The sequence below is a fragment of the Pteronotus mesoamericanus genome, unplaced genomic scaffold (assembly GCF_021234165.1).
Source record: "Pteronotus mesoamericanus isolate MK-2021 breed Mesoamerican mustached bat unplaced genomic scaffold, CSHL_Meso_final contig_317, whole genome shotgun sequence".
Taxonomy (NCBI): domain Eukaryota; kingdom Metazoa; phylum Chordata; class Mammalia; order Chiroptera; family Mormoopidae; genus Pteronotus; species Pteronotus mesoamericanus.
This window is the reverse complement of record NW_026555133.1, coordinates 672,460-699,706: the sequence shown is the minus strand read 5'-3', so window position 1 is coordinate 699,706 and position 27,247 is coordinate 672,460. Positions and strand designations below refer to the sequence as shown.

Here is a 27,247-nt window from a genome sequence, read left to right as displayed (position 1 = left end):
CCCTGGTGCTTAGGGCCCTTTAGGGAAGTTGTGGGGAAGACCAGACATTTGAGACTCTGACCCCGTCTTCCCATGGCCCAGGGGACTTCATGAGGGAGCCCAAGGTGTATGAAGACCTAACTGATCTGACAGTACTGAAGACAGCCATGGAGACGGCCCTAAATGAGTACAACCTGTCTCCCGCTGTTGTGCCAATGCATCTGGTGCTCTTCCGAGAAGCTATTGAACACAGTGAGTGTTTCCTCTTCCCATCCTCTTTCCCAGCATCCCAATTATGATGCATTTCCAAGGAAATAGGGATCCCTTCCCAGGTCTCTCCCAGAAGTCACTTGCCTCCTTGGTTTGTGTTTGTGGCAACGAGTGGGACTTTTCCTTGACAGTGGTGTTTAACGGACAGGGTGGAGGTTAAAAGTTGAATTGCCACCAGGACTTCAAACACGAACCTCTTTCCATACCTCTTGGTCCCTGTATTGCAGTTCCACGCATCCCAGTCCCTAGTCTAGGGCCTGGAGATTCCCTCAGGTTGTTCGGCCAACTCATTGTTCTTGTCCCCCATCTCCCAACCCCCAGTCACACGGATTGTGCGGGTCATTGGACAGCCTCGGGGCAACATGCTCTTGGTGGGCATTGGCGGCAGTGGGCGCCAGAGTCTGGCCCGCTTGGCCTCCTCCATCTGCGAGTACATCACTTTCCAGATTGAAGTCACCAAACATTATCGGAAGCAGGAGTTCCGAGAGGGTATGGCTGGGTCTGTGAAACAGGAGAGGGCTTGGGGCTAGGAGTGAAAGATCCGGTGCCTGACTTTCTGTGATGATAAGAGAGAGGACAATGAGCTGTGCCGGCCCCTGTGGGGTACAGAACGGTGTTGTGTGTATTGAAGGCTGGGGTGGGTGCCTAACTCTTAGAAAAGGAATAAGAGATGGGCTAGTGAGTCTGAAGAGTCTGTGTTCCCTTTTCCACCTTTTCTCATCTGGCCCAGATATCAAGCGTCTGTACTATCAGGCTGGGGTAGAACTCAAGGCTACATCCTTCCTTTTTCTGGACACCCAAATTGCTGATGAATCCTTCCTAGAGGACATCAACAACATCCTCAGCTCGGGCGAGGTCCCCAATCTCTACAAGGCTGATGAATTTGAAGAAGTATGATCCCTTCCATGCCCTCGACCAGTTGGTTCTTGGACCTTCCTGATTAACCCTGAAGAAGCCTAGATCCTAGAATATGCTGAGGCACCCCCTCTGTCTACTGCCCCCCCGCACCCCCGCCGTTAGGTGGCAGAGCTGTCTTTCTTCTCCTCCCTCGAGGGACCCTATTGGGTGGAGCTGCTGTAAAACCCACACCCTGTCAGCTCAGCCTCTCCTGCTACCCGCTCTGGTTCAGACATTGCACCTGCAGCACTCTGACCCTCTGTGGCTTCCGTGCAGATCCAGACACACATCATAGAGCAAGCCCGGGCAGAGCAGGTGTCGGAGTCCTCGGACAGCCTCTTTGCCTACCTCATTGACCGCGTGCGCAACAACCTGCACATCATTCTCTGCCTCAGCCCCGTGGGCGACCCCTTCAGGTGACTCCTCCCTTCCTCCCTGTGATAGCCCAGCTGTCTTCACGAGGGTCCTCCCCCCTCTCTTTTGGCACCCCCTGCCTTCTGGGAATGAACCCCATGGGTAGTGGCCGTCTCTATACCCCAAGTGCCCCCTCTCCTTTCCAGAGACCTTGCCTTCTTTCAAGAAGTTGCTGCTGCTTATGTAGTTGTCCACTCCTCTTTGGTGTGACTAGCTTGTTTGTGGTTTGTTTGTTTTTTTTGGTGGGGGAAGAGTTAAGAAGGGTGGTGTTTTTGTTTTGTTTTTAAATGTTTAACTGTGGTCAAAACTGCATAACATAAAATTTACCATCTTAGCCATTTTTAAGTGTACAGCTCAGTAGTGTAATGCATATTCACATTGTTGTGCGACAGATTTCTAGAACTTTCTCATCTTACAGAATTGGAACTCCATACCCATTGAATAACTACCCATTTCTCCCATTTCCCACCTCCTGGCAACCACCATTCTACTTTCTGTTTCTATGATATCTCAAATACTATATGATACATATGTATCATATACTATGTATGTCCCAAATACATACAGTATTTGTCTTTTTGTGACTTGCTTAGTTCACTCAGCATAATGTCCTCAAGGTTCATTCATGTTGTAGCATGTGTCAGAATGTCCTTCCTTTTTAAGGCTGAATAATAACATTCAATCATATGAACAGATGACATTTTATTTGTCCATTTTTGGTATGACTAGATTTTAAAGGCATTAGAAAGTAGGAAGAAGACAGAACTTGCATGGAGAGGCAATGTGGGTTACCATTTTGTTTATTTTTTATAGTTATGGCATATGGTGCATTTACCATGTACCAGGCACTGTACTAAGTATTTTATGTGTGTCACCTCATTGGACCTCCTGACAATCCTAGTTAGTACGCTATGTGATTCCCATTTTAGAGATGAGGAAGTTGACATTCAAAAGGTTAGATCGCTTGCCCAAGATCCACACCTAGAAGATGTAGGATCAGGTCTTTCTGACCCCAGAACCTGTTTCTAAATACTTCAATGAAGTATTTCTGAGGAGAGCAGAGTCTGGACAAGGAGCTACAGGAGCATGAGGACGGGGCACTTAGGTCCCTAGAACGCAGGTGGTCTTGTGACAAAGCCAGCGGCTGGAGGCTGACTCTGCGAATGGACTTAACTGCCTCTCAAAACCCCTCACCAGGAACTGGATCCGCCAGTACCCAGCCTTGGTGAACTGCACTACCATCAACTGGTTCTCAGAGTGGCCCCGCGAAGCCCTGCTGGAGGTGGCTGAGAAGTACCTCACGGGCGTGGATCTGGGAACGCAGGAGAATGTGAGGCCCTCCTCCCCGCGTCTCGCACCCCCCCGAGCTCTCTTCCATTTCCACTCTCCACCTGCCATCACTCTCTGTCTTATCTCCGTTACCTTTTGGCTTCAGATCCAGAGGAAGGTGGCCCAGATCTTTGTCACCATGCACTGGTCAGTGGCTCAGTATTCCCAGAAGATGCTGTTGGAACTGCGAAGATATAACTATGTCACCCCCACCAACTACCTGGAACTTGTGTCTGGATATAAGAAGTATGAAGAAGGGTAGTGGATGTGGAGGGCCAGGGAGCTTGGTGTGTCTTAGGGGAGTTACTGCAATGATATAATGGAAAATATCCGGGAGCTGGCCAAGGGGACTGGCTCTAGGACCCAGTGCTGATGCGGAATGGCGGATGTGCAAAGGGTCTCCATTGTGCCCAGGAAGTTATTAAAGAGAGAGGGGCCTTTCAGGGCTGCGGCTGTCTCTAGAGACCCCTTCACACTCTCCTTATCCTTATTTTCTGGAATGGTGGTTTGTTGTTTTTTTCCAACCACGATGCGATGGTGATGCTGCCATATATACTTGTGATACATACACCCAGTCCTCTCCTCTCTGCCTTTAATATCTTCTAGATTTTCCACCATTCCTAAGAATTATATATTTATTCATAATGTTGTATTGAGTATCTTTTTATGTGCACAAGGCAACAGTCATTTGCTTTGAAGGATATAAAAGGAATGTTAAAAAATCCCTCATTTATTGGATTCAGTATTTTAATCAAAGCGAAGAAAAAGCCAATTGTAATAACGATGATAGTCAACATTTAGTTTTTTATTTAATATGGATTTTGGACTAGGTTTTTAAGAGCATCAGGAAGTAGGAGGCTGACAGAACTTGCACAGAGAGGCAATGTGGGCTACCATTGCCCCCGACGCACCAGGCACTATTTTAGATACTTGCAATATACCAGCTAACAAAATAAAGTCCTCATCTTCCCTGGGTCATAGGTTTATAGTCTGTTTACTATTTACTGGATACCATACTAAGCCCTTTATATGCATTTTCTTAATTAGTCCAGAAAACAATCCAGTTATTTCCCCCGACTTGGACAATGTTAAAACTTTTTGAATGAGTTGCCAACACTTAAAACTTGGGAGCTTTAGAAAAATCCAGATTTCCTACTTCTCTCTGAAAATCAGAAATTTTGGCGATACTGAGCCCCCATTCATTCCCACATGAAAAAAAATAAAAATAAAAAACAGGCTAGGGACAAAGGACGGCCACCCCTTGGGACGGGTTTGTGTTTCCTGGTTCACTGCAGCCCTCTGCCTGCTGCGCCCTGGGGGACGGGGCGGCCCTCAAGTAGAGAAAGGGCGCGCTGGAAAGCGTGTCTAGCAGGCCGGTACTGACAGTGGCGCGCAGAATAAGGAGGGGGAGAGAATCTGGGAGCACAAAGGCCAGTGGGGAAGCCATTGGCAACGATCCGGGAAGGAAAGAGTAAAAACCTGACCAGGGTGGTGGTGGCAACAGAAAGGAAGACAGGGACCCGAGACACACTGGGAAGGGAGCCTACCTAGGACACTCCCCGTCCTGGGAGTCCAGCCCATCCAGGCACCTTGTTCTACTTTGTCCCCCAGGCTGCTGGCAGAGAAGCGGCAGGAGCTGCTGGACCAGACCACTAAGCTGCAAACAGGGTTGTTTAAGATTGATGAAACGAGGGAAAAGGTGGAAGTGATGTCGCTGGAGCTGGAGGACGCCAAGAAAAAGGTGGCTGAGTTCCAGAAGCAGTGCGAGGAGTACCTCGTCATCATCGTGCAGCAGAAGCGAGAAGCAGATGAGCAGCAGAAGGTGCGCGTCCTGCCCCTCGAGGCCTCCACTACAGTGCCGCCGGCCAGAGGCTTCCCGGTCTCTGGCAGTGACTCTGACAGGATGCGTGTTCCACTCCTCGCGTTTTCCTTAGCTTGATATTCCCTCGTTTCCACCAGCATCACCGCCCTTGCTTTTGCCTGAGGCAAAGACAGAACCCTCACCCTCTTTTCATCTCTAGGCCGTCACAGCCCACAGTGAGAAGATTGCAATCGAGGAAGTCAAGTGCCAGGCACTGGCTGACAATGCGCAGAAGGATCTAGAAGAGGCATTGCCAGCCCTGGAAGAGGCCATGAGGGTATTAGGGTGGGAAGGCCCAGGGAAGAGCCTCAAAGTCCCTGGGGGCGTGGGAACAAGAGCTGGGTCCTGTCCCCGTAAAGGACCTTCTTGCTACCTGAGTCGACTCTAGCTCTGCTCCCTAAGTGAGTCCCTCTTCCCAGGCCCTGGAGTCTCTGAACAAGAAGGACATAGGAGAGATCAAGTCTTATGGACGGCCCCCCGCGCAAGTGGAGATGGTGATGCAGGCAGTCATGATCCTTCGAGGCAACGAGCCCACTTGGGTGGAGGCCAAGAGGCAGCTAGGTGAGCTAAGGAACCGGGAGATAACTAACAGCAACGCACCCAGCGTTTCTTATTGATCACCTGCGGTGTGTCAGGTACTCGCAGAGACAGAGATGAATGAGGCACTGTGCTGATCCTCGAGCACAGAGCTAGTGGAAAAGAGAAGACAGAAATATCAGTTAAGATTCTTTGGTTGTAAGTAACAGAAAACAACTCATCCTAATTTAAGCCAAAAAAGAAAAAAGAAAAGAAAAAAGATGGGGATTTTAAAAAGATAAAGGAATATATCTCAGAATCCAAGGGCAGGCATGTCTTCACTGCCCTCCACCGCCGCCCTCCCCGCCCTGCCCCGCCAAGGGCAAGAATCAGAAAATAGGAAACAAGAGTCTTGCTATTTCCTTCTTGTGATTTGCTCTGCTTCGAGTTTCCTTGGTAGAATATAGTCCGCCAGCCTGAAAGAGTGATGTGTGGGGTGGTTCAGGTCAAAGTGTTCAAGCTCAGTGATGGGAGGCGAGGCTGGGGAGGTCCTGGGGCCTGCGAGGCTCTGAGAAGGGAGCAAAGCAGACATTCTGGCCTTGGGAACTGAGCCCCGGGAAAGCGTGGTTATACCTAAGCGGGGAAGGTGCAAGCTGGACAACAAGGGTGGGCCTAGGCCTTCTGGCTGAGGCCCCTGATTTGTATCCCACAGGGGAACAGAACTTCATCAAATCACTGATCCACTTTGACAAAGACAATATCTCAGATAAGGTTCTGAAGAAGATCGGGGCCTACTGTGCCCAGCCGGACTTCCAGCCTGACATTATCGGCCGCGTCTCACTGGCCGCCAAGTCCCTCTGCATGTGGGTGCGGGCCATGGAGGTGAGCAGGGGCGAGGCCGGGCGGGGAGCAGCGAGCCAGGCCTGGGAAGAGGGCGATCACACAGGAGAAAGCAGGGGAATGGAAGACGTGGGAAGGAAGGACCACTGGGGGCGAGAGGCTGGGGGACCCCACAGCCTGGCTGTGTCTCTGCAGTTGTATGGGCGGCTGTATCGGGTGGTGGAGCCCAAGCGGATCCGAATGAATGCTGCGTTGGCCCAGCTTCAGGAAAAGCAAGCAGCGCTGGCTGAGGCCCAGGAGAAGCTGCGGGAGGTAAGCCTTGTATCAGTCCTTTCCGCTGCGGTCCCTCTCTCTCATCTCCTGGATGCTTTGTTACCATTCATCTCTCCCCATCTAACTCTTGCCCTCTCCCTTCCAGTCCTGCCTGCTCCTGCTCTGTGCCCTGTTTAGATGAGCTGCCTCTGGCTGGGAAAGCTAAGCTGACTGCAGAGGGTTACAAAGGCCCAGAGGGCACTGTCCCTGAGGAGCCCTTGCACAGACTGACTTGGGAGCTGGCTGTCTTTGTCATGGCCTTTGGAGATGGGCCCTGAGATACTAACTGATGAAATCTGTGCGGCAAGTCGGTCCTTGCTGGAAGGGCTGCTGTGGAATAGGGCAAGAACGCGGATGTCACTGCTGTGGACCAGAAGAATGTGGCCTGAGCGTGTCTGAGCGAGTACTTGGGAGGGACAGGGTCATCCCCGAGGTAGAGGTACTTACTTACTGGGAACAGTCTAGACAACCCAGAAGGTGGTTTTCTGTAAGATGTGTGCGCAAAGAACTCTCCAACAAGGCGCAATGTAAAGTGCTATTATCAAGAGTTCAAAACTCTTTTAGCTTATCCTTTAGTTTTCTATCATTGATTTAATAGGTCATACAATCACGTGGTTTGAAATTCAAAAGGTATAAAGAGCATCCAGTAAGAAGTCTACCTCCCACTCCCTGCTCTCTAGCCGCCACTCCCTTCCTTTGAAAGCAACCGATGTTACAAATTCTTGGTTCTCCATCCAAGGGTGTTCAACACTTACACAAACATTTATTTTTCACTTTTACATTAAACACACCCTTCTGTCTTATCTGTCTGTGTATTGGAGATTGTTCATACTGGTACGTAAGGAGTTTCTTTTTTCTTTTTACCACGTGATGGTATTATAGTGAATGGCTGGCTATACCATCATTAATTTAACCATTTCCTTTTTGATGGATATATTCATTGATTCCAATTTATTGCTCTACACTTGTCCTCAAACTTTGCTGATGCTATCTTTAACTATATAGAAGTGATAAAATTTTATGTAATCAAAGCTGGTTATACTGTTTTAAAATGAACCAAAACCATCCATGGAGAAGAACCATGTCCAGACTTGACTCCCTCAAACTGGCGAGGAGCCTGGGGTCTAGTGAGGTTAAATGGCTGCTCACTAATAACAGACCCGGGCTAGAACCTGCATTTCTTGATTCCAAGGCTGTTGCCACCACAGTTCACCCTGGTCTTTTCCTGTCACAGCATCTTTGCTGTTCGGAGTAAAGCTGCCCTCGAGGCCTCTTCTGATTCTGTGTGTGCAGAGTCCGCCTGACTCTGTGGCAAGTGGGCTTCTGGCCGCGCGCGCGCTCCTCTGTTGCCCGTTCCTGCCGCCGCTGTCGCCTCCCAACCTCTCAGGAACCTTCGCTCTTCTACTCTCTCTTTTTCAATCATGAATAATCACAGGTGTGACGTCCACTTGGAAAGGTTTCTCGCCTCTGGATGAATCATATCCTGGGACAAATAATTAGGGACTGTCTCCTTTCTATTCAAAAAATGGGACCTCTGGGGTCAGCTGCCAGCAAGACCCTTCACTAGACAGATATTGCAGAGCACCCAATGTTAGGTCTCTTGAGGACCCCTAAGTGATAAGAGTAAGCCAACAGGGAAGCAACATTTCTCCTTTGTTACTGTGACAAAGGCGGTGATATGTGAGCCAAATGCACCTTTTAACAGAACTCAGAATCAGGCACCTCACCTGCCCCCTTGCAGAGGGCACTGCGCTGCTGCTGGGCTCCACCCCAGGCCAAGTAAGTGCAAATCTCTGGTCCTCAGATACTCTCAGAGCCTGGGAATCCGCGTTTTGAGAGCTTTCCTGGCAGAGCCAGCCAGAGATGGGAAAGCCGGTACGTAGCTCTAGGGCCCAGAGGTCTGGATGGAGGCCCAGAGCCCAATTATATTGTATATCAATCCAGATTTTGAGTTAATAGACTTAATCATTACTCCCTTGTTTGGGGCCCTGAGAATATGTTTTCCACAGGCCTGACTCACGTGCAGCAGGGGTATGAACCGCTGGCTCAGAAATGGCCCCGGAGGCCCTGAAATGCGCCGGGACAGAACCTTAATCTACTTCAAGGCAATTGTATACTCCAGGTTGAAAATTCACTTCCTTTCTTATTTCTCATTCCAAATTATGTCAACAGGGTATATCAGAGGCTACGCAGTAAGGTTAAGTGATAGTATTAAAATGCTACAATAATAATAGTACACAGAAATTCCATAAATTTGACTATAACCACCCAGGGAGAAATTAAATTTCAAAGGTTAAATCTTTTGGTACACTAAAGTCCAAATAAATTAAAATCTGAAATCAAATTATCTCGCTTTTATGAGTTAAAAATCTGGAAGCCAACATTAAGTTAAAGCCCCCAACCCATACTTCCCAGTTTCTTATTCTGCGCCATCTCAGCTGAGGGGTCCTCAGGACCTGAGTCTCGGTTCCCTTCCGTTGTAACGGGGCTGACGTTCACTGGAAATGGATGTGGTTCCTGCCAGACTTCAGAGGCTGTATGAGCTCAAAATCAAGTCTCTCATGACCATTATTTGAAAATTAAAAAGAATCAAGGAGTTTAATAAGGAATTCATGACTTCCAGATAAAATTATTCTCCCAGAAACCAGTTATTATTGCCCCAAAGACCAGAGTAGAAACTCAGCCATAGTTTTAGGGATGAGGATACATGGAGAAAATCTTGGTTTTAGCTTCACCAGAATGTCAGCCATCTGGAACCCATGCCTCATGAACTTAAACTAAACTGGGAGAAACTTCCAGTAATAGATTAATATAAGAGATATAATGCAGTCAGTAAGCATTTACTGTGTTGGGGGTGTTGGAAATCCACATATGAATATCTCCTTCTTTGGAGGGGGGTTACTGTGGTAAAATACACATAAAATTTATTATTGTAACCATTTAAAAATGTACAAGCCAGTGGCATCGAGTACATTCACCATGTTGTCCATGGTGTCTTGTTCCAGAACTTTCATCCCTCCCAACGGTAACCCTGTGCATATACTTTTAATTTCAGTCCCCACCCTGAGCTCGGGATTCCCGGCTCTGTGTTGTGGTCAGGTATGGTCAGTACTGTGCCACCGTGGCTGATACTGCTGCCTCTCTTTGTAGAACTGCTGAGGTCTATGAACGCTGCCTTTTAGGGAAAGTTTTCACCTTGTCCTCACACTTACTCTAACTGGACTGTTAACCATAGCAGATTCCTGAACTGAAGCTCCTGTTGATGCTGCTGAAGCCTGTGCCCCGGAGCCCTGTGGGAAACAAGTCCTCTGTCGCTTATGTCTCAAGGCGTGGCTTTCCTCCTTTTATAATCCCCCAAAATGGTTCAGGGATGTTCCATTAAGGCATAGGTAACACCTGCATACCTACTACCCTAACTGTATCACCTGGGATCTCAGCCAAAACAATATTGCCAACCCGCCTGCCTGTGGACAAGCACACAGATTTTAGGCTAGTCCCACCATAAATGCCTCCTTAGCCTGGAGTAGAAAATTGAATAACGGAACAGCTGATCTAGTGCTGTCTACCTAGGCCTGGCAATAACCATTTCAAGTTAGAACCTGTAGCATGCACAAAACCTAATGCCTTTCCAGTTTGAAAGCCTCAAATCCATTATTCACTTTTTCACAATGGGTTTGCTGCCAGAACGCAGTCGTGAAAACCACCACTAAATCAAAGCCAGAATGGGAAAGGAAAAGACTCACGCCATCGTCGTAGCCACTGGACACATAGATTCCCTCAGGTCTACCACTGCTGGCCCTCTGATCTAAAAATGTGGTGGGGTTGACAAAAGAACCATGGAAAAAATTGGGAAGGAGGAGGCCAAGGTGGAGAAGGGCTCCTTGCAGTGTGCCTGGGTCTTGGATAAACTGAAAGCTGAACGTGAGCGAGGTATCACCATTATATCTCTCATGGAAATTTGCAACCAGCAAGTATTATGTGACCACTGCTGATGCCCCAGGACACAGAGACTTTCTCCAGAACACAACGACAGGCCCCCCTCAGGCTGCCCGTGCAGTCCTGGTTGTTGCTGCTGCTGTTGGTGAATTTGCAGCAGGCATCTCTGAGCGTAAGCAGGCCCGCGTGCATGCCCTCCTGGCTCTCCTACTGGGTGTAAGACAGCTGATTGCTGGTGTTAACAAAATGGATTCCACGGAGCTGCCCTCCAGCCAGAAGAGATGAGAGGAAATTGTTAAAGAAGTCAGCACCTACATTAAGAAAATTGGCTACAACCCTGAGAGTGGCATTTGTGCCAATTTCAGGTTGGAATGGTGACAACATGCTGGAGCCAAGCGCTAATGTGCCTTGGTTCAAGGGCTGCAAAGTCTCCTGTAAGATGGAGCCACGCTGCTTGAAGCCCTGGATTGTGTCCTGTCACCAGTTTGTCTCACTGACAATGCCCTGCATCTGCCCCTCTAGAATGTCTACAAAATTGGTGGTATTGGTACTATGTCTCTGGGCTGAGTGGGGACTGGTGGTCTCACACTGGGCATGGCAGTCACCTTTGCCCCACTCAGCGTTACAAGGCAAGTAGCGTCTTTTGAAATGCACCTGAAGCTTTGAACGAAGCTCTTCCTGGGGACAAGGTGGGCTTCAATATCAAGAACATGTCTGTCAAAGACGTTTGTTGTGGGAATGTGGCTAGTGACGGCAAAAATGACCCACCAGCGAAAGCAGCTGGCTTCCCAGCTCAGGTGATTATTCTGAACCACCCAGGCCAAATCAGTGTCGGACACGCACCTGTGCTGGGCTGTCGCCCAGCTCACACTGCTTGCCGATTTGCTGAGCCGAAGGAGAAGATTGATCGTCACACTGGGAAAAAGCTGGAAAATGGCCCGACATTTTTGAAAACTGGCGACGCTGCCGTCGTCGATATGGCTCCTGGCAAGCCCGTGTGTGCCGAGAGCCTCCCTGCCTGTCCTCCTCTGGGCCGCTGTGCTGTTCGTGACATGAGACAGACAGTTGCTGTGGGTGTCATCACAGCAGCAGACAAGACACCAGCGGGAGCTGGCAAAGCCACCAAGTCTGCCTAGAAAGCTCCGAAGGCTAAATAAATATTATCCCCAATACCTGTCACCCCAGTCTTAATCAGTGGTTGGGAGGACAATCTCAGAATTCTTTGTCTAAATTGGCCATTTAAGTTTAATAGTAAAAGATGGTTAATGTTTACAATGCATTGTAAAACCTTCAGAAGGAAAGGAGGATGTTTTGCAGACCATTTGGCTTGTGTATGTGTGTAAGTTTTTAAGTTACTAGTTTTTAAAATCAGTATTGTTAAAATTAAAAAAATATATATCTCTATTTATTTGAGAGAGAGGAAGGGGGAGAGAAAAAGGAACATCAGTTGGTTGCCTCCCATACATGCCCTGAACAGGGATTGAACCTAAAACCTAGCTATGTGCCCTGACTGAGAACTGAACGTGTGACCTTTAGGGGTCTGGGATGACGCTCCAACCAAGTGAGAGGCACACTGGCCAGACCTAAAATCCATATGTTTTTTAATGGAAATAAGTTGACCAAAAATCTGTCACAGAATTTTAAGATCCATTAAAACCAAGTTTAATGAGAAAAAATTCTAATATTCTGTTCCTCAGTGCCTAAAAACTAACTAACCCTGCTTCAACCTGGTGAGCAATATCAGGCCACTTCTGTGAGGTAGCTATAAGCAGCCTTTATCCCAAGATCCCTGACACTCTTCGCTAAGGCTGCCCTTGAACCCCACATCTTTCCATTGCTGAAACCCTATCTCCTTGAAGCTGCACTGCTTTAAACAGTCCTGCCTCTGTAGAAACAGCCACTCACTTATGGACGAAGACATTGTCACCTGCCAATGTCAAAATAACTCCGAGTCAGCTTCAGGCTTTCCACCCAAGTTATAGCAGTAAAAAATCAACCACTCAAGCCCTGGCTGGTGATGGTGCAGTGGGTTGGGCATCGACCCACAAAGTGAAGGTTGCCAGTTCAATTCCCGGTCAGGGCTGGGTTGCGGGTTCAGTCTCTAGTTGGGGTGTGAACGACAGCCGATCGATGTGTCTCTCACACATAGGATCTCTCTCTCTCTCCCCCTCCCTTCCCTTCTCTCTAAAAATAAATAAATAAAATCTTAAAGAGAGGGAGAGAAACATCCAATGTGTGGGAGAGATATCGATCGGTCACCTCTCGCACAGACCCACCGCGGGACCTGGCCCACAATCCAGGCACATGCCCTGACTGGGAATGGAACCGGTGGTGACCGGTGGTGACTTTTCAGTTTGCAGACTGGCGCTCAATCCACTGCAACACACCAGCCAGGGCAATAAATAAAATCTTAAAAAAAAAAAGTCAACCACACAAGTATAAAAACCCACCAGGCCTAAGAGGAGTCTCAACGAATCACCTAGGTCCTGTCCAGACCCCGAAGGCTGCCCACGAAACCCTGAGTCCCACCCAAAGCTTCTTAATGGGTTTTCTGGTCAGCAAATATACTCTTGAGGGTATCCAAGAACTAGCAGCCTTCTTCTATGCCTGAGTTTTAAACAAATTAAGAAGTAAAATGTAAGTTCAAAATATCGCTTTTAAAGATGGGTTGGAGAAGGTGGCCGATATCTGCGGGTGAGCGGCCCTGCTGGTAGTGACCCCGTGCTCAGAGAGACCAGGTCTCGGGCGTGGCCGGGCGGGCAGAGTGGAACTCGTGCTCATGCCTAAAAGGAAAGGGCCTGGGCTCAGCCGCGCACTCTCAGTTTATTCTTTCCGGTTTCACCAGTCACATCGGTCAGCGGCGTGTAAAGGCGTGGAGGAGACCTTCCAGCATGCAAAGGGATGACCGAAATGAAAAATGTAACAACACATGACCCCTGAGGAATCCCTAAATCCAGAGACTATTATAGAGAAGAACTTAAAAAGCAAAGCTAATCTAAAAATTGGTGTTCTCAGAGAGCGCTCAAGGAAGAAAGGACATCCACAAAACAAAAATAGGATAAGAGAAGGGGTTCAAACACAGAAAAAGGAAAGTTATGAGAAATTTAAAAATGATCAAACTATGACATTCAATAGAAGGGTGGGAAGATAGACTCAAACGATATAAAACAAAACAAAATCAGAAGACATAAGAGGTATATATTTCTGAAACAGAAAACATGTAATCAGGGATCACAAAAAAAAATTAATAATCAGTTCAGTATGCACAGTGACCTCTCAGAATGTACCTCAGCCACAGGCTGCTCAACCAGCCACCCAGTTTCCCTCTGGGCACCAGCCCAGGTCATGACGTTGGTGCTGTTTATGGCCTTTGACCTTTACAATCAAGCTAAAGGCAAAGCACAGAAGACTGATTGCAGTTTCTGGGCAGGAATGGTATTGACCTTGAAATGTAAAAATAAAAGCACAGCTAAAAAAGTTGGGAGGTGAATACATGGGGGGGGGTGAAGGAAAGATTAGATAAAGCTTCTGTAGATATTATAAAATGAGGCTTCTGTCCCTGACCAGTGTGGCTCTGTTGGTTGGGCATCATCCCTTCATGTGAAAGCTTGCCAGTCCGGTCCCCAGCCAGGGCACATGCCTGGGTTGCAAGTTCAGTCCCCAGGTGGGATGTGTGTGAGAGACAACCAATCCATTTTTCTCTCCCTCTTTTTTTCCCTCCCTCCCCCCAAAAATAAATAAAACCTTTGAAAAGGTGTTTCAATATGTTATTTAAAGCTATAAGGGTAACCAGTAGAGGAACTAAAACTGTTAGGAGTAGAGAACATGGTGGCGGTGTGGCGGTATAAGGGATTAAATCTTCATTTATCATAGTGTAAAGTCGATGTAAATGGTCTAAAATCGATGAGGAGCAGTGTGCAATACACTTGCGCGCGTAGTCTGGAAGGACATTCAAGAAGCAGGCCACTCTGGGGGCTTGAGAAGGGAGTGGGTGGATGGAGAGCAGGGCTGGAGAGAAGACTTCTCATGCCCTTATGCCTTTTGAATTTTTTAGTTGCTTATTCACAAAGTAAACAAAATTAAAATAAAAAACGAATAGCATCAAGATGTGCTTATGCTCCCACATGGACGTTCATTACAGCATTAATAGTAGAAAACATTGGAAAGACACAAATGTCTATCAGTAGGAGATTTGTTATATAAAATAATGGCTCACTCATACACAAGATTATTTTGCAGCTTTTTAAAACCAGCTTTTAAAAACAATTACTCTAGAGCATTTGAGATCTTGGAGCATTTGAGACCTTGCATCCCGGCATTATGTCGTCATTTTGGCTCAGAGAAACTCTTATAAAAATTCTCAAAACAAAACAAAACAAAACAAAAACATTACTATTCGCCAGTCAGGCACACATACTGGGTCCTGGAAGAGGGTTGGTCAGTCCTCTACTTAAGATTTAAGTGGTCGTATTCCAACCTCTGCAGGGCCGGTGGGAGGGGCGTGATGAATGGAAGGAGGCCTCTCTAGCAGGAAAAGCTCTCGCGGATCGCGTCTCTGGTACGGGACCTTGGACATGGGCCTTTCCCTTGAATGGACTCCCTCTTTACCTCTCCAACAGTTCCTGGGCTCATGTCTAGCTTTTTCTTTCTCTCTTAGGGTCACACCTTGTGCACGGCCTCTGGCATGGAGTGGCAGTCATTTCTGTGCTTTCTGATCCTCTCTTGTCAACACATCTTGCGTGGCTTATTGCGCTACCAGAGGCGTGTCTCCTGCACAGCTTTGAGTTTTATTGCCAAGTAATTTCTGGGCTCAAGGAAAGGGTAGTGGAGGGAAGAGGAAGAAAACTCATCTCACATATTTTATCTTTTTCTCCTCTTTACAACAACCTTATAGGGCAGGTGTTTTCATTCTTAGTTTGCACACGAGGAAACCAAGACTCCAAGAGATCAATTTACCCAAGGTCATACAGCCACAAAATAACAGCTTGGCGATTTGAACCCAGAACAAAATGGCCTCAAGCCCTTGTTCGATTCCCATCCTCTGGTCCCTCCCAGGTGGCTGAGAAACTGGAGATGCTGAAGAAACAGTATGATGAGAAGCTGGCACAAAAGGAGGAGCTTCGAAAGAAGTCTCAGGAGATGGAGATGAAGCTGGAGCGAGCGGGAATGTTGGTGTCTGGGTTGGCTGGCGAGAGGGCCCGATGGGAGGAGACAGTAAAGGTGAGATCAGTTCTGCCACCTGACTCTCCTTCCTCCCTGCCAGCCAGTTCCAACAGCTCCCATCCCCTTTAGGTGGAAGGACAGTCAAGGAAAATAGGGACAGCTGGGTATAGGGACATCTAAGAATTGGGGATGGGCGTTCTTCCCCTCCCTTTCCTCACACTTAGTGAGAGGAGTGCAAGGAGAGATTTTTTTTGTACCATTAGGGATTTGCTTCCATGTTTAGGCAGAGCTAGGAAGCACACGTGAGGACCCTTTCTACAGCACATTGACTGGATAGAAACACTCGTGGGGCACCCTGTCTCTCCGCCTTCAGTGAGCTCCTGGTCTCATGAAAGTGATAGAGCTTATCACCAGAATGGAAACGGAATTGCTGTCGAAGATGGAGAACTCAAAAGTAATTCGGCCGCGTTAGAGTTCGCAGTGCATAAAGGGTTAGGAGAGGGAAAAACCTCTTTGGTCTAGATAGAAAGTGTTCAGAGGAGAGTGTCCTCAAAGCATTCCAAGTGTCCCCCAGTGCAGGGGGACCCTGACAGCCTTACACCTCCCCTGCTGTCCTTCAGGGCTTGGAGGAGGACCTGGGCTACCTGGTGGGTGACTGTCTCCTGGCAGCTGCCTTCCTGTCCTACATGGGACCCTTCTTAACCAACTACCGGGATGAAATTGTCAACCATATCTGGATCAGGAAGGTGAGGCTCAGGCGTGATGAGATGCCGGGAAAGGGCAGGGCTGCTGAGCTCCGATCTCCAGGCTGAAACCTGGGGCTCTTCCCTACCCAGATTTGGGAGCTTCAGGTTCCTTGCTCACCTCGCTTCACCTTTGATAACTTCCTGTCCAATCCCACCAAAGTTCGGGACTGGAACATTCAAGGGTTGCCCTCAGACGCTTTCTCCACTGAGAATGGCATCATCGTCACCCGTGGCAACAGGTAAGGGTGCTGCTGGGAGCAGGAGGAGGAATAAGGGCAGAGCCTGTCCTCTGACCAGCGCCTCCTCCCTCAGGTGGGCACTGATGATCGATCCACAGGCCCAGGCCCTGAAGTGGATCAAGAACATGGAAGGAAACCAGGTATAAGGCAGGTTTTGTCCCCTCAGAATCTCTTCCCAGGCTTGTCTCTTCCTGGGGTCCTACCCTTGGGCTATTTTTTCCCTTTGAATCCCTCTGTGTTTCTTCTGTCTTTTCCTTTTGCTCTCTAGGGCCTTCAGATCATTGACCTACAGATGAGAGATTACCTTCGAGTCCTAGAAAAGGCCATCCAGTTTGGATACCCAGTGCTGCTCCAGAACGTGCAGGAATATCTGGACCCCACACTCAATCCTGTGCTCAACAAATCTGTGACTCGAATTGGTCAGGGCTCAGGCTGATTGCGGGGCTGGACTGTGGGGCACATCCTAGGGACCAGCCACGTAGGACACTGGGGAGGAAGGGGCTGGCTCATTGGCTGTGTCCTCTACTTATCTGTCCCTCCATTCAGACAGCTCTAGGCTGGGACCATTAGGCCAGGCTGAGTCGCTGCTGCTGGGTGCTGCGAGGGGAACGGGTCGGCCCACACCTGTCACATGGGGTCCTTGCCCTTGACACTCGGCCTCACCTGTGGGTACAGGTGGCCGGCTGCTGATTCGCATTGGAGATAAGGAGGTGGAATACAATACCAATTTTCGTTTCTACATCACCACCAAGCTCTCCAACCCCCACTACAGCCCGGAGACCTCAGCCAAGACCACCATTGTCAACTTTGCCGTCAAAGAACAGGTGGGTGGTGGCTGAAGCCAGAATGAACTAGGGTGGGGCAGTCGGGATTGTAGAGTCCAGCAGGAACGAGAAAAAGGCTAAACTTGTGTTGAGCAGCTGTAAAGACATGAGGGGCTTAGGAGGTGCAAAGGGATGAAAAAGGCGAAGGTCACTGGAGTGAGGCTCTCGCCCTGTCCCCTGGCATGCTTCCAGGGCCTGGAGGCCCAGCTGCTGGGCATTGTGGTCCGGAAGGAGCGGCCTGAGCTGGAGGAGCAGAAGGATTCACTAGTCATCAATATCGCTGCTGGCAAGAGAAAGCTCAAAGAGCTGGAGGATGAGATCCTGCGGTGAGACCTTGTCTCCACTGCCCCACTGGTCCATTCACAGTCCCAACTCGCACACCGGGGAGGGGGGTGTTGATGGAGGCCCTGCCCTCTTCATCCTTGTGCCCCTTGGCTTCTCTCCAGGCTGCTGAACGAGGCCACAGGCTCCCTGCTTGACGATGTGCAGCTGGTGAACACCCTTCAGACCTCCAAGATAACTGCCACTGAGGTGAGTGAGCAGCTGGAGACCAGTGAGACCACCGAGATCAACATTGACTTGGCCCGCGAGGTGAGCTCCTGTGTCCTCCGGCCGGACCCCATCAAGATGTAACTCGAATCGTGTTGCCCTCCCTGGGTTCCTGCCACCTGACGTGCCCCTCTGTGGCCCCTGGCTCCTCCCCCTCTGCAGGCTTACCGCCCGTGCGCCCAGCGGGCGTCCGTCCTGTTCTTCGTGCTCAATGACATGGGCCGCATCGACCCCATGTACCAATTCTCGCTGGATGCCTACATCAACCTCTTTATCCTCAGCATTGACAAGAGCCATCGCAGCAACAAGCTGGAGGACCGCATTGACTACCTGAACGAATACCACACCTATGCCGTCTACAGGTCTGAGGCTCCTCCCCACGTGCCCTAGGCAGGAGGCCATGTGGCTGGCTCTTACGCGGACCCTTCTCGCCAGTTCTGCCTTGCTTTCGCGTGCCGCCACCTTGGCCCCCTGCTCTCTTCCCCGTCCACCCTCCCTGAGTAGCTTCTCCACTGTCCTGGTCTAACCGTCACCTGGGGCCTGACTACTCCGTTTTCTCTCTTTAGCGCTCCCTTGAGCATTGGACTTGTGTGTACAATTGTCTACTATACCAGCACTTCTTAAATAGCAATGTGCTTATAAAGCACAGGGACTCTTGTTAAATACAGATTCAGATTCAGTAAGTTGGGGCTGGAACCCGAGGATCTGCATGTCTAACACTCCCAGGTGACGCCACCGCGCCTGGTCTGTGGGTCACACTCTGAGCAGCAAGGTACTTGGCTTTTCTACACAGACACTCCACAGGCCCCTCAAGTGCACGTCAAACTCATTATCTACCCTTTTCCTTCAAGGTCCTCTGAATGGCACTAATACCCACTTGGCAGTCTCCCAAGTCAGGGAGCGGAAGTTCTCCGTGACTCTTTCCCTTCCCCACCTCTCAGGTGGGCCACCAGGTTTTGCCCATGAATCTTTCTGCAACCTGTTCCCTCCCAGTTCTCTGCGCTGTTACCGCCACACTTTTTTAGTCCAGGCCTTCGTGATCTTTCTGAATCGCACGACCATCCCCTGACAGGTCGTCCTGCCGTTAACTTTGTCCCGCTCCAGCCCATTCCCTTGCAACCCATGAGAGCCTTCCAAACTCGAATCGGACCACGCCACTCCTGGCTTAAACGCCTTGGAAGGCCTGCACGGCCCTTCCTGACCTGGCCTCCGCTTGCCCGCCCAGCTTCCCCTTTCCCCGCCTGACACCGGCTGCCTGAGCAACACGGACTGTCTTCCCTGTCTGCTTCTCCCCACCCTCGCCTCTGCATTTGCTTTTGCTCTGAGCTCTCCCTGGAAGAGCTCCTCCCCTTCTTTCGTCTTCTGCATCACTTGACAACTCTGTGGCACCTCAGGGCATCTCCTCTAAGAAACTTCCTGTGTCTACCAGGCATGGTGGCCGCGCCATCCTGTGATCCCTTCATAGCACTGTCCCCTTGCACAGGACAGCGCTCATCACATCGGTGCATAATGAAGGCCTCTCTTATCTGCCCTTCCCCTGCTACCTGACTTCCTCCAGGACAGAGACCCTGGCTTGTTCGTCTCTGTGTCTTCAGTACCTGGAAGAGTGCGTGGCACACAGTAAGGGTCCCGGCAATGTTGGGTGTTGTTTAATAGAACCGAATGATTGATTTTACCAGTGAGCTCTGGCAAAATTATGTGCACTCCCTAGGTCCCTGAGCGCTTGGCTGTTTACAGGAGTTTTGAATTTGATGCTGATGAAGAACCTTCTTCTGTGTAGGATTCTGTGCTTGTATGATGTTCGCCCAGTAAACATTCACATTGAGTTTCCTGCCTCCTCTACCCTCCCTGTCCCCTTCTCCCAGGTACACCTGCCGTACCCTTTTTGAGCGCCACAAGCTACTATTCAGTTTTCAGATGTGTGCCAAAATCCTGGAGACGTCTGGCAAGCTCAACATGGATGAGTACAACTTCTTTCTACGTGGGGGTGTGGTGAGTTGGGCAGAAGGCACATTTGAGTGTGGGGTGGTCAAGGATGGGATGGTGGCAAGTACGAAGAGGACCCCGGATCTGGAGAACAAGGCCCCGGGCTCCAGTGGGTAAGCGGAGGGGAACTGCCAGGAGCGGGGGCACGGCCACTCCCTGGAAACGTGGGGTAACTTGCCATGCGCCCACTTGCTTATGTTACAAGTGCTTAAAAAACATAGTTGGTGAACAAGAAATATTTGTTAAAGAGAATGAATAGGTGAATGAACTGTAAGTTTGCCCCTTCTACCAGTTGAAAGCATTAGGTAAGAGACAACCACCAGAGGGCGCAAGATCCTTAAATTTGAACTGCGAGATCTACGCACAGAGCCTGAGATACTTAAACCCCCACATTTATTTCCCTAATAAAGGTGGATTCCCATCTATCTTGGATTCCTGTATTCACTTTTTCATTCTTTTTTATGCCAGACTCGTCTTGGATTTCTCATGATAAAAAAAAAGGGGTAATTCTTTGGAGTTGCTTCTGGTCAATGCCTTTCTCCTGTCTCCTCTCCCCCAGGTCCTGGATCGGGAGGGCCAAATGGATAACCCATGTACTAGTTGGCTTGCGGATGCCTACTGGGATAACATCACAGAGCTAGACAAACTGACCAACTTTCATGGACTCATGAACTCCTTTGAACAGTATCCTCGTGACTGGCACCTGTGGTACACCAGTGCCACCCCGGAGAAGGCTATGTTGCCAGGTGCCCAGGCGTCTGAGCCTCCCCGCTGCTGCCTTTTTCCTTCCCTCTGTTCAGCCCCTGTGCTTGCCCTTCCCTTTGTTCTTTAGCCCCTCTCCCCAGTTCTCCTCAGCCATCTGCCTCCCCGCGGAGCGTACCCTGCAGGTGCTCCTTTGTTTAGATTCCCTGCTCTTCCAGGCTCTCCCAGCAACAACTCAACTCCTCCGCAGGTGAGTGGGAGAATGCCTGCAATGAAATGCAACGAATGCTGATTGTTCGCTCCCTACGCCAGGACCGTGTGGCATTCTGTGTTACCTCTTTCATTGTCTCCAACCTTGGCTCCCGCTTCATTGAACCGCCTGTGCTAAACATGAAATTGGTCAGTGACTTGGTTCCATGCCCACACCACCCCTGGGTCCTTCCTGGCTTCCTCTCCCCATCCTAGTCCGCCATGTGCGTTTGCTCAGCCTCTTTCTCCCATGCGTGTTACATGCCTTCTGCTTGAGGCCATACCCTATGCTTCTGGCAGGTGATGGAGGATTCGAGCCCGTGGACCCCACTGGTGTTCATCCTGTCCCCTGGTGTGGACCCCACCAGTGCCCTGCTCCAGCTGGCCGAGCACACAGGCATGGCTCAGCGTTTCCATGCCCTGTCCCTGGGCCAGGGCCAGGCCCCCATTGCTGCCCGGCTCCTCCGCGAGGGCGTGACTCAAGGTCAGTGTCATACTTGTTCTTCCACCTCCGTCCTTGGCGCTGCTGGTTCTATTCCCCAGAGCCTCCAACCTCAATCACACTGCCCTATCTGCAGCTCCCACTTTTGCAGGAGGCCTCAGGAGTGGCAGACCTGAGCATTTTGGCTCCTCTCCACCAACACACAATAAGGGGGACAGTGTGGGGACAGATGGGGCTTAGGGAACGGGTCCCACTGAATCTAGCATCTCCTTGCAGGACATTGGGTGTTCCTGGCCAACTGCCACCTGTCACTGTCTTGGATGCCTAATCTGGACAAACTGGTGGAACAGCTGCAGGTGGAGGATCCTCACCCTTCCTTCCGCCTCTGGCTCAGCTCTAGCCCCCACCCCGACTTCCCTATCTCAATCTTACAGACCAGCATCAAGATGACCACAGAGCCGCCAAAGGTATGGGTGACTGCAGATGGCCAGCATCAACCATGCCGTCTCGTCTCCCTTTCTCTCTGCTAGCATCAGGGAGGGGGCTTAGCCTTAACGACAACACGTTTTCATTCTACTAACAGTTTGATTCTACTGTCCTCTAAAACATTTTACCTAATTTGTCTCCTCTTTGTGCCAAAATCTTAGAACATAACAGTAATATCTGATATTTCTTGAGTGTTATTATGTGCCAGGCATTGTTTTAAGTGGTTTACATTTATTCATTCATTTCATTCACACGCTCCCACCAGGTAAACACTATTAACCCATTTTACAGATAGGAAACTGAGGCACTGAAGAGTAAATAACTAGTCACAAAGAACCTCCCTGTCTCCCAACATTGCCTTACATTCTCTCCCTAACATCACACTTGCTGAGCCTCCAGCCCTTTTCTCCTTCCTTTTTTCCATACTGATCCGTTCAAATCTAATCATGTCGTCTATATCTATGAGTTTGTTTTGTCTGTTGCTTTTTGTTTTATATCCTACCTGTGACTAAAAAAATATGGTTCTTATCCTTTTCTGTCTGATTTATTTCACTTAGCATACTACTCTCAAGGTTCATCCATATTGTCTCAAACGGCAGTATTTCATCTTTTTTAATTAAAAAAAATCTGATCATGTTGCTACATCTCACTCACCCCCTGCTTAAGCTATTTTACTAGCTTTTCATTGCTTTTAGTCAAGATCAAAACCTTTACTGGCATGGCCTGTATATTCCAGCAGGCACCTCCCCAGCTTCATCTATCGCTGTTTTCCCCTTTCCTTTCTTTGCTCTAACTACACCATTAATTTTAAAAGGTTTGTGTTATTCTTCCCCCATGGACCCTGCCCTAGGGCGTTTATACACACTGCTTTCTCTTCTTTCCTCCCCACCCTCTTCTTTGCCCTTTCTAGTCTCAGGAAGCCTCTGACCTCCATGTCTAGGCCAACATCCCAGTGGCACACTCATAAAACACTTAACCACTCCTTCTGGCTTTTACTGTCGCAGTAATTTTACATGCGTCAGCGTAATTCTCATCATACCTGTCTTCTAGGCTGTGGGCTCCATGAGGGCAGAGGCTCTGTGTGTTTCTTCTCTCTCACCGTTTCGTGCATCCGTGACTAGCACAGGGATTTGCATGTAGTAGTAAGTGCTCAAGAAATAAGTACTGTTTGCACGCACGTGTAGAGGTCCTTCACCGTTCTCGGTCCTCCCTGAACACCTTGGGTAGCTGACGCAGCTGACTGTCCCTTTCCCTGACACACACTCCTGGTTTTCCCCCTGCCTCTTGCCACATCATGTATTACTTCCGTGTTTCTTTCTCCTCTTGCCCTGTGGTTTTATCACAAGACTTAGTCTTTGACCTCCAACATTTCTCATTGTACATTTCCTCCTTTCACAGCTTGATAGAGAAATTGTCCTTCTCCTGATTTCAACTCCAATCCCCTCTCTGCTTCCAGTATCAAACTCAGTTCCCAGGTCTGGATTCCACCTGGGTACAAAACATTTCATCTTGGCAGGCCAGCACCATAAGTCCCACACTCTCAAAACAAGTCATTAGCTCCTCTACCATAGATTATCTCCTCATCATATTATTTTTAATGGTGCCACTATTTTTTTTTTAATTTTAATCCACACCTGAGGGTATGTTTATTGATTTTAGAGAGAGAGGGAAGGGGTGGGGGAGAGAGAGAAACATTGATGTGAGAGAGAAACATTGATCAGTTGCCTCCCATACATGCCCCAACCAGGGATGGAACCTACAACCTAGGTATGTGCCCTGACCTGGAATTGAACCTGCAACCCTTCGGTGTATAGGATGATGCTCTAACTGGCTAAGGCACCTGGCCAAGGCTCCACTAATTTTTTAAAAATATATGTTTGAAATTGATTTTTTTTTATTTTTTCTGCTCCCAAAGTATTCTGTGCCCCCATTTAAAAAGGTCAAACAGTCCAGAAACGTATCCCTGGTGTAAAAGAACATTTTTAATTCATTTTTTAAAAGAACCTTTTTTCCTTTGCCTTCTAAGAGAGATGTGTGACTCAGTAGCTAGGTTGAGCACCCTGCGATGGGGGGGGCGGGGTGTAAGTGCGGAGGTAGGTGCCGGTCAGGCCTGCGTAATGAAGTGGGAGGCAAAGCTGAGTCTGAGGGAAACCTAAGAGGAGGGAGGGAGGAACTAGCAAAGGGGTGGCTCGGAGCGGAGCGAGTCCGTCCTGGCTTTGCCCGGTAGTGCTTTCTGCGATCCACCAAATCTTCAGTGGAAGTGGAACATTCAGGGTTTACTTGGTACAACTGGGTTTCTTTTGTAAGCTGACAAAGAAGCCAGTACTTTTAAATATTTTACTTGGAAATTATTTTAAATTTACAGGAAAGTTGTAAGAATGGTGCAAAGAACTCCCAAATATATGTTACCCAGATTCATTTATTGTTAACATTTTGCCTCGCTTGCCATATAATTTGATCTCTCTCCCTGTTTTTCTCTCTTCACACATACACACCTTTTCTGAACCATTTGAAAGTAAGGTGCATATATCATGGTCCTTACTGTTAAATATTTCAGTCTATTTCAACATAAATGGCTCAACCCTAAGAATAAGGGTGTTCTCATATAATTGCAGCACAGTTGTCAAATTCAAAAACTTGATACAATATTTTAATTTAAATCCATTATATATTCAATTTTTAAAAATATTTTATTTTTTGTTTTCAGAGAGATGGGAAGAGAGGGACAAAGAGAGAGACATCAAAGTGCGAGAGAAATATCAGTTAGTTGCCTCTCACACGCCCCAACTGGGGACCTGGCTGGCAACCCAGGCATGTGCCCTGACGGGGAATCAAACCAGCAGCCTTTCAGTTCACATGCTGGGGCTCAATCCACTGAGCCACACCAGCCAGGGCTACACCTATTATATATTCAATTTTTGTTAAATGATCCAATCACGGCCTTTATAAATACCAACCCCCGCCCCATCCCCAGCACAGGATCCATTCTAGATCAGCTATTGTCATGTTGTTGTCCTGTGAGAGAGGCCAGTTTTTGCATCAGTGCATACAAAGTCAGCCCAAATAGCCAAGGGGAGAGTGGTTCATCTGAATTTTACTTCACATCAGAAAGTCCCCCATTAATCACAGCCCCCAGTTTGGGGTATAGTCCTGGAGTATATTCTTGGATCACTGCCTGCCATCCAGTCTTTTTAAATTAAATATTAAGTAGACACAAAATAATATTTACAAAATATATTCTGTGCAAAGTAAAGGATCAAGATTCAATAAATATCTGTGTCCCCATCATCCCGTGTAAGAAAGATGATCATTTTCTTTGAAGTCTTGGTGCACTGCTCCCCAGTCTCATCGCCTTTCCTCCCCACTCAGAAGCAGCCGTTATTCTGAATGTTGTGTTTGTCACTTCCTTTTATCATTTTAACACAAAAGTTTGTATAGCCAGTGGAACCATGCCATATATATTTTTTTCCTCTGCAACTTGCTTTTTTCATTCAATATTATATACTTGACATTTATTCGTGTTGTTCTTCATGCTTTATAGTTCTTCTTATATTCCAAATCATAAGCCTTTGTCAGTTATGTGTTTTGTGGATTGTCTTTTTTATGTTATTTTTTTTGGTGAATAGAAATTCTTTTTTTTAAAAAAAGATCTTCATTTATTTTTAGAGGGGGTGGGGAAGGGAGAAAGAGAGAGGGAGAGAGACATCGATGCACCAGAGAAACATCAGTCAGTTGCCTCTCGCATGACCCAACTGGGGACCTGGCCTGCAACCCAGGCATGTGCCCTGGCTGGGAATCAAATCTGTGACCTTTCAGGTTGCAGGTGGGTGCTCAACCCACTGAGCGACATCAGCCAGGGAGGTGAATAGAAATTCTTAATTTTCATTAGGTTGAATTTAGCTATCTCCTTCTTTATGGTTTGTGCTCCTATGTCTTGTTTAAGAAATCTTTGCTTACTCCAAGGTTATACATAAAGACACTCTCTTATACTTGTCTTCAAAACAATTTTATAATTTGATTTTCACATAAAGGTTTTTAGCCACTTCAAGTTGCTTTTTGTAAGCGTGGAATGAGGTAGATAGAGGTCTAATATTTTTACGCATGGATAACCAATTCTGCCAGTACTGTTACTGAGCAGCCTGCAATTCCCCTTCTGATCTGTGTTGTGTCTGCTCAGCCTACGTCATATATATATGATTTAATATATGTAATCATGTAAATCATATATAAATATATATAAATCATATATATGTTTCTGGGTTCTTTATTCTGTTAATCAAGTTGTTTACATCAGGGTCACTATACACTGTCTTAATTACTGTTTAGCTCTATAATAATTCGTGATAACTCATAAGGCAAGTCTCCTTACCTTATTTTTCTTCAGGCTACTCTTTAACATAAATTTTGGAATTAGTTTGTAAACTTCCACGAAAAAAACCCCAGAAAAGATCCTATTGATCAATTTGGAAGAAATCAACATCTTTAGGCTACTGAGCCTCCCAACCCATGAGAATAGTATGCCTATCTATTTATTCTTTATTTCAATCAAGTGTTGTAATTTTCACTATAGATGTATACATTTTTACTGGATTTATTCCCACTTTACATATGTCGATGTTATAAGTGGCATTTTAAAAACATGTTTTCTTTTTGTCACTGCTCTGCCCAATACCCTCCCTGCAGTTTTCTCACGGCTCCATTCTGTCCGTCACAGGTGAGTCTTCTTAAGACACCGTCCCAACATATCGCTGTTCCCCTCAGGACAGAAAGTGGCTCCATAATGCCTGGTGAATCAAGTCCGAATGGCTCAAACTGTCTTTCTTATTGCACCTCTTATCTGTTAATGGCTCTTCTTACCTGCCATCAGCCCTCGCACCTGACTTCAGTTAGGCTTATCCTCTCACTTATTCCCCGCTTCATGCCTTTATTCCTTCGGTTCTTTCCATCTCCTGGAAACCAAGTCTCTCTTCTCAGCCCAGTCGTATCTTTCCCATAAGACTTAGCCCAAATCTCAACTTGTTCATGAAGCCTGATGAATCCAATCACAGGGAATATTCCTCCTTGATGACATGCTATGATCCTTTTATTATTTTTAAATGTTATTTATTTTTCTATCCTCCCTTGAGGAAATGTTTATTTGTTTTAGGGAGAGGGGAAGGGAGAAAGAGAGGGAGACAAACATCAGTCAGTTGCCTCTTGCCCAGACTGGAGACCAAACCTGCAACCTAGGCATGTGTCCTGACTGGAACCAAACCCACCTTCCGGTTTACGGGAAGATGTCCAACCAACTGAGCCACGCTGGCCCTATACTACGACCCTTTTAATCTACACTAAACCTTTGCACATAATACAGCATACATTTTTGTTCATTAATAGTTGTGTATATATCTTTGTCTTTGTTCTATTTTCTGGTACTCCCAAACTGAGTTGGCTTACCCGCCATTGAGAACATTGTGGCTGAGAGGATCTCAAGTGGGAAGACAAGGGGCTAGGACTGCCACTAGCCC

At 47.9% G+C, this 27,247-nt stretch overlaps 1 protein-coding gene across 1 annotated transcript in view; it reads left to right on the top strand.

Moving 5' to 3' along the window:
* Positions 1-27,247, top strand: part of DNAH2 (dynein axonemal heavy chain 2) — a 94,695-nt gene that overhangs the window by 64,235 nt on the left and 3,213 nt on the right. The window contains exons 52-76 of the mRNA XM_054575597.1: positions 82-231; positions 571-738; positions 980-1,140; positions 1,423-1,562; positions 2,758-2,890; positions 2,996-3,135; positions 4,501-4,711; positions 4,911-5,027; positions 5,170-5,311; positions 5,979-6,148; positions 6,302-6,418; positions 15,410-15,574; positions 16,138-16,263; positions 16,354-16,502; positions 16,576-16,642; positions 16,771-16,921; positions 17,178-17,326; positions 17,519-17,652; positions 17,773-17,917; positions 18,038-18,237; positions 19,741-19,867; positions 20,421-20,607; positions 20,814-20,962; positions 21,113-21,296; positions 21,531-21,721. Of these exons, the coding sequence (XP_054431572.1) occupies positions 82-231; positions 571-738; positions 980-1,140; positions 1,423-1,562; positions 2,758-2,890; positions 2,996-3,135; positions 4,501-4,711; positions 4,911-5,027; positions 5,170-5,311; positions 5,979-6,148; positions 6,302-6,418; positions 15,410-15,574; positions 16,138-16,263; positions 16,354-16,502; positions 16,576-16,642; positions 16,771-16,921; positions 17,178-17,326; positions 17,519-17,652; positions 17,773-17,917; positions 18,038-18,237; positions 19,741-19,867; positions 20,421-20,607; positions 20,814-20,962; positions 21,113-21,296; positions 21,531-21,721 (3,773 nt within the window). The remainder of the gene's footprint in view (positions 1-81; positions 232-570; positions 739-979; positions 1,141-1,422; positions 1,563-2,757; positions 2,891-2,995; positions 3,136-4,500; positions 4,712-4,910; positions 5,028-5,169; positions 5,312-5,978; positions 6,149-6,301; positions 6,419-15,409; positions 15,575-16,137; positions 16,264-16,353; positions 16,503-16,575; positions 16,643-16,770; positions 16,922-17,177; positions 17,327-17,518; positions 17,653-17,772; positions 17,918-18,037; positions 18,238-19,740; positions 19,868-20,420; positions 20,608-20,813; positions 20,963-21,112; positions 21,297-21,530; positions 21,722-27,247) is intronic.